General features: G+C 31.6%; 2 protein-coding genes across 5 annotated transcripts; both read left to right on the plus strand.

The window, feature by feature from the left end:
* The first annotated feature begins 393 nt into the window (after positions 1–393).
* LOC105185009 (SAP domain-containing ribonucleoprotein) lies at positions 394–2,446 on the plus strand. Of its 2 annotated transcripts, XM_025302067.1 has the most exons (8): positions 394–600; positions 1,071–1,167; positions 1,254–1,315; positions 1,471–1,555; positions 1,655–1,710; positions 1,876–2,004; positions 2,109–2,180; positions 2,252–2,446. In XM_025302067.1, exons 1-8 carry the CDS (start codon positions 550–552, stop codon positions 2,348–2,350), a joined length of 651 nt encoding a protein of 216 aa, XP_025157852.1. In that variant the 5' UTR covers positions 394–549; the 3' UTR covers positions 2,351–2,446. The 2 variants fall into 2 exon arrangements, with proteins under 2 accessions (XP_025157852.1, XP_011142494.1); XM_011144192.3 differs by having other exon boundaries at positions 1,471–1,710.
* A 576-nt stretch (positions 2,447–3,022) lies between these two features.
* LOC105185035 (chloride channel CLIC-like protein 1) lies at positions 3,023–6,663 on the plus strand. 3 transcript variants are annotated; one of them, XM_025302065.1, is made up of 11 exons: positions 3,026–3,152; positions 3,300–3,341; positions 3,785–3,847; positions 3,955–4,096; positions 4,217–4,450; positions 4,575–4,721; positions 4,877–4,985; positions 5,070–5,228; positions 5,316–5,506; positions 5,770–5,833; positions 5,941–6,663. In XM_025302065.1, exons 4-11 carry the CDS (start codon positions 3,974–3,976, stop codon positions 6,039–6,041), a joined length of 1,128 nt encoding a protein of 375 aa, XP_025157850.1. In that variant the 5' UTR covers positions 3,026–3,152; positions 3,300–3,341; positions 3,785–3,847; positions 3,955–3,973; the 3' UTR covers positions 6,042–6,663. The 3 variants fall into 3 exon arrangements, with proteins under 3 accessions (XP_011142550.1, XP_025157850.1, XP_025157851.1); XM_011144248.2 differs by having other exon boundaries at positions 3,023–3,341; XM_025302066.1 differs by lacking the exon at positions 3,026–3,152 and having other exon boundaries at positions 3,285–3,341; positions 3,785–3,866.
* The last annotated feature ends 1,777 nt before the right edge of the window (positions 6,664–8,440 follow it).

Consider the following 8,440-nt stretch of genomic DNA (forward strand, 5'->3'; position numbering starts at 1 on the left):
CTGTATGCAAGCGGCCTATGTCCTGTGTGCAACTGGTCTTCGGAGTATTACGTGCGACAATAAATAGCTGGATGTATATCGAATAATAAATGTAGCTAAAATTGAGTTTGCAATCAGAAATATGAATACGCAATAAGTATAATAATAAATACTACATTAAATTATTGATAATAAAATACATATTTTACTTTGCGTTTTAACGAAAAATTGTTTTGACGAATAGTTATGTCGGTTAAAAGTTAGACTTTCTGGTTATGATATATATATATATATATCTTTTTCTCTCATTTCCGGTTTTACCCCATACGACGCGAGCCAATCAGCAATCGTTCACCCATCGGCCGATCTCTGTTTAAGGATCTCTACGTAAGACCAACAGTCTTTATAGTATTTTGTCGATGGTTGGTTGTTTAATGGAATAATTGAGTTGCCGAGAAGTGGCGCGTCCTAACATTGAGTTTTGTATGGAGCACTATAAATGGAGAAAGTGAGGTGTTAGTTAATTATTGATAACTGACACGACTTGATACTCAATACGGTGGATACAGAATGGCAGATTCGTCTTACGAAAAGGGACTTAGCGAACTGTCGAAGATGAAGGTGTGTATTGCAAGTTACCCGGTATCCGTAATGGTGTGTATTACTTCGTTAACTAACCTCCAAGTTGTTTGCGGGGATCAACCAAAGCACTCGTGCTGTGATTTGAAATACTTTGTTATATCTATTTCCGCCGTTAGTTAGAAAGTTCCATTTTATTAATCAATTCCTGCACAGTAATAAAATCTTCATATATTTGATTGCAACCAAATATCGCTTAGTATCGAGCGATATAGCTTATAGGTGAAAAAATTTTTTCTTTTTACACGGGTTTATTAATATTCATCTATTAATTAATATTACTAATACAATGTAAATAAAATGTAAGAAACTCAAGATATTTGAAATTATAGGAGGTATGTATATCTGTATTGTTACTGACTGAACAATTTAGTAAAAACAAACTTGTATGATGAAATTTCATTGCATGTGAATTTTTTTTCTTATATTAAACTTAATATGTTCTTTACTAGGTAGCTGATTTAAGAGCCGAATTAAAGCAAAGAGGACTTCCCAGTACAGGCAATAAAAATGAATTAGTTGAGAGACTTCAATTAGCGATGCATGGTGGTCTGTTTTTTTCTTTATTCTTCTTAATAGAAATAAATTAGGTTATATTGATAATTGTTTATATAATTTTATAATTTGTGTCTTAGATTCTACATTATCCTTAGATGAAACTGCAGAAGAGATTTTAGATGAAGATGAAGTCCTTGGAGTAAGTAATAGATATGATATGGTGTTAACGACTATATATGAATATTGTATATATAGCATATATATAATTTTATTAGTTAGTATAATACAGATAATGCAGTAATTATATCTATTTGTTTCAAATAATACAAAAGATTCACTGCTAAATTATTATAGGATGAAGAAATAGAAGAACTGTCTAGTAAGCCAGATTCACAAGAACTTCCTGAAAAACGGAAATTGTCCACAGATAGCAACAATGGTAATGCAAAAAAGATAGTATTAAATCGCAAATCTGTACTGGAGGAAATCAAGAATGATCAAGTTGAAAAGAATGAAAATAAAAGTGTAAAATCTCCAGAGGCTGTACCATCTGAGAAGAAGATCATTAAATTATCAGAGCTTGGTGTGAAAGAGGTAATAAAAAATTACATAGTTTGTATTTGTGCTTGGACTATAAAACCACTTAAATCTATACTTGAAATATACAATACAATAGATATATAATACACATTTCTTAATATTATATTGTCAATTGTATATTGTGATAATTGTATGTTAATAATGTTAATTTTTTGACAGAGACTAGAGATGAGAGCAAAGAAATTTGGAGTACCATTATCTGAAGCTGCAAAGAAGGAAGCTAGATTAGCTCGATTCAATGTAAACAATCAAAATAATAAATCAGCAGCATCTATAAAAACACCTGTGGTGAGAAGTTAATACTTTATTACATGGATCCGTGTATAAATGCTATTTGAATGAAATATTAATTTCAGGGATTATGTAAGTTAAAACTTTAATTTTGTTTCTAGCATACTACTTATGAGGTATTGAAGAAACGCGCAGAAAGATTTGGCACATCAGTGTCTACTCTAATGGAAAAGGTAAATGAATGACTTATTTTTTCTTTCTATTATAATTTATTACAATTATAAGTAAACAATTTTTTTTCTAGGCTGAATTAGCAGAACGACTAGAGAAAAGAAAAGCCAGATTTGGCGAAGTAAAACCTGAAGATAAAGTGTTTCACAATAAATACAAGATTGTTAAATGATACTCAGTATTGTATACCAAAACATCATTCTAGATTTTGATTTCTAACTTAATTTACTTATTTTGAAGATAAAATATATGTATAAAAAAATATATATATACATGAGAGAAACAATTAATTATTATGTATGTATCATGCGTTTATAATTTGCTTTGTGATATTGTCAATTAGTATTAAAGCATTAATAATATTTTTTCTTTTTGATTCCTCTTGTTTAACAATCAAATTGCATTTTGGTTTATTGTAATAAAAAAGAAGTATCTATTCATAAAGGTATAAATGTATGTATTTCAGCAATAACTATTATATAATATATAGCAGTCATTACATATATAACTTAAAAATAAATTTTCTCTTATCTATCATTGAGTTGTTTATTTGAAGATAATATTGTTTCACCTGTCACTGAGCTATTCAATGGCAGAGATTCAGAGGAATATTATTTGTTTCTTTGTTGGAAAATATGCATGATTATATATATATATATATATATATATATATATATGTTATATGTTTTATTATTTAAACATATGTTATATGTTTAAATAATTCCAAATAAGAATGATTAAAAATTTTCAGATATTGAGAAAATAATCGATCTTTAACGAGAAAAAAGAAAAGTTCAATATCGATTTATTAGTCGATTATCGTTTGTCTCTAACCTATAATTTCAGGGGCTTCACCAGTGTCGAACTAGCCAACATTGAGAGAGGGAGAGAGAGAGAGACCAGTGTCGACTATCGAACAATGGAGTTGGAGAATCTGTTTTATTAGGTGTTTGAAGCTAGAATTGAAAGAGAGAGTGAGAGATTCACCAATGTTTTTTAGAATGTAGTAATTGTTTATATTCTTGCGACATTTTCGAAGAGCGTGAAGACAATCCATGGATCATGCAGTTTCTTAAAACACTAATATATCTTGTAATATTATTATGTACATTCCTTTTTAGTGTTTATTGTGAGGAAGTAGACGTAATCGATGATGTCACGCAGTAAGTATTTTGATGCACAATATGAAATAATTAGCCGGTAAAAAGAAATATTTGGAATATGAGACGTTTTTAAACTTGATCTTATATATATAATATTTCTAGCGTTCTATGTTCTTAAATAGATAATATCTGTTTCTTATGTGAACAGACCAAATATTACAAATATCTAAATTAATATATATGTACCATTTGATCATATTGTACCATATTGATATATAATATGTACCATTTTACTTATTACCATTTAGTTATTACCATAAATGAAACCACATTAAATAAAGTTGTGTTGGTTCATTAATGCAATAATAGTGTAGGACCATGCTTGTAATTATTGAATCAATGAAACATTAATAGAACATAGTGTATATGTTCTATCTACTATATAAAACTAAGAAACAATATTATATAAATATATAAACTGTATAAATATATTATTATTTCAGATCAACTGATGATCTTGAAAAAATAAACTTTTTCTTTTATAAGTCCCAAGAAGAATTAAATAGGTATACAATTTTCTATACGGTAAAGTATATGATATAAGATAAAATATATATGCTGTATAATGTTATTAAATAAATTAGCAAATAACTTTTATTGTTTAAAATTTTAGTCCTTTGGAACAAAAAACTATGAATAATCATCTCAAAATAGCACAGCGATGCAACTGCAAAGAATTGGATGGACGTAATACCCAGGAAGCAGTATTTTACAAACGTATGATTGCTGTATTATTGTCAAATTTAGTTGTACAGGTAAGTTTATTATACCTATTATAAAATCTAATTAAATCTGAGATTGCAGATTTATTATTTTATACCAATATCATATATTTACAATTCTTTACATAAAATAATAATTGACATTATTTATAGGAGGTTAATGACAATCTAATAGGCACACTCAGCATGGAAGCATCTTCTTCACAATTCAAGTATCTACAAGATTTTGTAAAAGGACAGGGTTCTATAAAGGAAGTTGACAGAATACTCGATAGTGTGATAAAACAATCAAATTATCCAGGGAGTTACTATGTAACTCAAACATCTTATTATTTCAGCATATTGTCAGAATCATTAATTCAATATGCATTGATTATAAAAGAACATGTAAGAATCAATAACATTTGGAATTTGGTTATTCAAAGTATAAAATGCAACCTAATTGTGATTTAGATAATATATAACAATTTTTAGATATGCAATCTAATTGATCTTCGATATACATTTGCAGTGGGATATAACTATAATCTTATTTATAGTTGTATGCAGCTTTATTGTACTGAAAAGACAACGATGGTCTCGGGGTTTGGTTATCTTTTTGCTGTTTGATGTTATATTTGTGACAAGTTTCTTCATAACTTGGTGGCGACTTATACAAGTAATTTGTGTTTTGTTTCATTAAAAATGCATATCTCTTTGTGCATATCAAGTATAGCTAAGATCTACAGTGATATGTATGTGTTAGAACTTTGTATATATATCTTCGAATGAGATTGGCAATGATTTTTAATCTTAAATATTGTTGCTTTCTAGGAGGCAGAAATCAAATTAATGGCAGCACAAGCGCAATTTGCCGAAATGCCGATAGCTTGTCAGCCACACAAGATGGGTATATGGGATAAGATAGTTGTGTGGTTTTCGCGTGAGTTTTGTAATATTAAGATATATTCATGATCTCTCTAGTCTCATGTCTATTTTGATCATATATGTATTATTTATTTCGTAGGTACAAACGATTGTGAAAAATACTACGAAACACTTATGGCCAATCCAAGGCTACAAGTAACACCTGCGTTTGCATTAACACATTTCCTCAGTGCAGTTATTTTTCATCCTTTGTCATATCTCGGGCTTATTATGTCTGAATTTATAGATAACGCTACCAGTAAGTGAAATGTCTCGCAATCAATAATATACTTGAATACAAGCATTATATGGAACAAAAGTAGTTAACTGTAGCTTTGTTTCACAGGTAAGATGAATGGCATATATGCATTCCCTGTTACAATCATTCTTTCCATAAGTTTCTGCGTATGCATAATATTATTACCACTCTTCTTAATTGGCGGATCTTTCAATCTCGGTATCGGACCGTTCTTCAGGTTTGGAATAAAGGGCAGAGGAAACCAAGTAAATCAAGAACGCATTGATCGAATTTACGAGGTATGAAGTGCTTTCTTGTTCTGTTAGATATGTTAATTCTTTATATTTACTTTTCCATGATTCAAGGATATGTTACATATATAAAATATAATTCTTTTCTTATCGAATTGAAGCTGTTATAAAAATAATTATTGCGTGATTATTTTATGTAAAAAAATTCTAAGTACTGTCACGATTATTTCCATTGATACATGTTTATAATATTTTATTTAAATATATACACATAATATAAATCTTCTATGTAATGTATTTTTGTGTTGTAGGATACTGTGCTGAGGAAACAATTGAAAGGTTCAGAAAGAATGAAGCAGATCACGTTGGAGCAAGGTAATTCTAAGAGAGAAATACATGATATGTCTATAGCAACATACCTTTACATGAATAGCGCAATTTTTTTTTATGAACAAAATGATAGTATTATTTTTATGCATCAGATCCTGCTAGCGGTGATGCCGGTGTTGACAAGCATTATCCTGATGAAAAACCAGAAGTTATGGAAAGTGATGAAAAAAAAGAAGGGGACAGCCATTGCTAACGATTACTTTTTTTTCTATATTATTATCTTTTCTATGTTCATTCTATTTTTATTTCGTTATTACGTACTTAGTATATTGCTAAATTAATAATTATGGTACTATTATCGCCTTGTTTTTAAAATTGGTGATAATAAGCATTTTCCTATTTTATTTTCGAGGTTATAACAATATTATTTGGATACTTATTTTTAACATAAAAAAGGAATCAGCGTAATTAGGATTCACATTGTAATCGATTAATTTATTACTCAGTATCAAATTTTTCAACATCTTTTGAAAAAAAGAAAATGATGTATATCATTGTTTCAAAGTGTACTTAGTATTTTGGCGATGATGTGTTCGATTTTTAGAAATCTCACTGTCCATATTGTAAATTATGAATGTTAGACCTTGGATTACTAACGTCGCGTACTTCAACGGTTTTATTTTTATATTAATCTTGCTGGTCGCTATGATAAATGTTAGATCTAATTAATATGATTGCGTAAGATAATAATAATGATAATGATATTGATAATAATAATAATGTTCGCGCTGAAGTACGTTGTGTAAGCGCGATCGTTATTTTAATCTATATAGTACGATCCGAATACCTCATTAAACACAGCATTGACTAATTAACATGATGTTTTATTACTAATGCCAGCGCATATACCGATTCCGTCTAGCCTATATAGGGCGGAAATGCCGTTCGTGCGCGTAAATTAGGTTCGCGGTGACGAATAAACGGCAGAAACGGCGGTAATGAAAACATTCCGTTCTTCGGTCGGCAGTCGGTGGCGCGGCTGCGCTTATTATGTCAATTCAGCTTAATGATCGGTGAGCAAGCAAGGATTTGTCAAATTTGCTAAATGTAACGGGTCTCTCTCTCTCTCTCTCTCTCTCTCTCTCTCTCTCTCTCTCCTCCCGTCCCCCCTCCTTCTTTCTGCCGCTGCTCCTCGTAATTCCTACTCATCGTGTTTGTACTCGCGAGCGAACACGGTCGAAACGTAATTGGATGAAGATAGTCTTTCGTCTCACGACGACGACGCCGCAGAATTGCGAAATTCGGAAAGACGGAAGATGAAATATGTTGTTCCTGTTCGCAAGAAAAAAATCGCGCGTATTGCTAAAGTTTTTCTTGTAAAAAAGTGAAGTGATTTCATTTTTGTTTTTGGGATAACGTAATCGCGGAAATACTTCTATTTGTCGGCGCAGACTCGGTTAACTTACACCGATGCGTTAATTTGCAACAATGCATAGTGTATGCATTTTATTAATTATGTTTGAAAAAACATCGTTTTTACTCGATCCGTTTACTCGACGAGTTTCATGTCAGAAGGTGTTTTGGAATTCGTTAATTATCGTTCGAATATTGGCGAGTGGCGCAAAGAATACACTAATTAGCGTCGAAGGTCATGTAGACGAGCGGTTTCTTTTGCGCCAGCGGCCGGTAGGAAAAAGCTCGGAAAATAGGAGTGCGCGCGTGTGCTTCTATTTATTCTGCTTTCTCATTAATTTCTTCCGTCAGCTGCTAATTTTTCACGGCTAATTTTCGACTGACCGCAGACACGAACCGCTACGATGCCTGTGCCGAAGTTAAGCTCGCTGATATTTTTTTTTTCTGCCCTGTGAATTCGAAACGTTGAAAGCTGCTTTCGTTCGCGTACTTTCTCTCTCTCTCTTTCTCTCTCTCTCTCTCTCTCTCTCTCTCTCCCTCTCTACACGTGAAAAACACATGTATCTTTAAAAATCGTTGGGTTTTGATCCGTTAATGAGTCGTGAGGGAGATTATTTTATTTCCATCGAAAATACATTTTATTCATCGAAAATGGAAAAACACGTCGCGGCATTAAAAAAAATATATATATGTTGCGAAAAAGTAAATGCAAAATCCAAAAAAGAAGAAAGGGAAGATTACTTTGGGAATAGATTCAGTTATTGTTGAAATGTTTCCAATTAGCTTTGTTATTCGGGTCAGCCAAATTCTCTCTCTCTCTCTCTCTCTCTCTCTCTCTCGCGCAATTTCCCGGACCTTAGTGCCGGCGCATAATTTCTAAATAAATGCACAATACAATGTGTGCGTGCGCGCGATGCTATTTCACAATCACCTGCGCGTATTCCCCACTTGCAATATTGCAAAAAAACAGGTACATAATCCAGAAAAAAGGAAAAGAAGAAACCACTTTGGGAATATTAATAGTGCAATAGTGCTTTAGTTATCGTTGAAGTGATTATCTTTGTTATTGAAGCTGACCGCGATACTGTCCGGATTTCAACGCTGGCATATAATTCCCGAATAAATTCACAATGCAATAGAACGCGATCTTGCGATTCTCGACGATATTTTCCACAGCCTCGGTGGACTCTCTTATGCCTCGCCGGAAGAATTTATATATCGCTCGCGTTCCATCAAATA

The sequence above is a fragment of the Harpegnathos saltator genome, unplaced genomic scaffold (assembly GCF_003227715.2).
Source record: "Harpegnathos saltator strain DR-91 unplaced genomic scaffold, Hsal_v8.6 scaffold467, whole genome shotgun sequence".
Taxonomy (NCBI): domain Eukaryota; kingdom Metazoa; phylum Arthropoda; class Insecta; order Hymenoptera; family Formicidae; genus Harpegnathos; species Harpegnathos saltator.

Bases quoted from the DNA above. Each gene is read 5' to 3' on its own strand.
- LOC105185009 (XM_011144192.3), top strand. From the start codon at position 550: ATGGCAGATTCGTCTTACGAAAAGGGACTTAGCGAACTGTCGAAGATG. The intron at 601-1,070 runs GTGTGTATTGCA...GTTCTTTACTAG, and splicing joins GCGAACTGTCGAAGATGAAG to GTAGCTGATTTAAGAGCCGA. The intron at 1,316-1,470 runs GTAAGTAATAGA...AAATTATTATAG, and splicing joins ATGAAGATGAAGTCCTTGGA to GATGAAGAAATAGAAGAACT.
- LOC105185035 (XM_011144248.2), top strand. From the start codon at position 3,241: ATGCAGTTTCTTAAAACACTAATATATCTTGTAATATTATTATGTACA. The intron at 5,229-5,315 runs GTAAGTGAAATG...TTTGTTTCACAG, and splicing joins ATTTATAGATAACGCTACCA to GTAAGATGAATGGCATATAT. The intron at 5,834-5,940 runs GTAATTCTAAGA...TTTATGCATCAG, and splicing joins GCAGATCACGTTGGAGCAAG to ATCCTGCTAGCGGTGATGCC.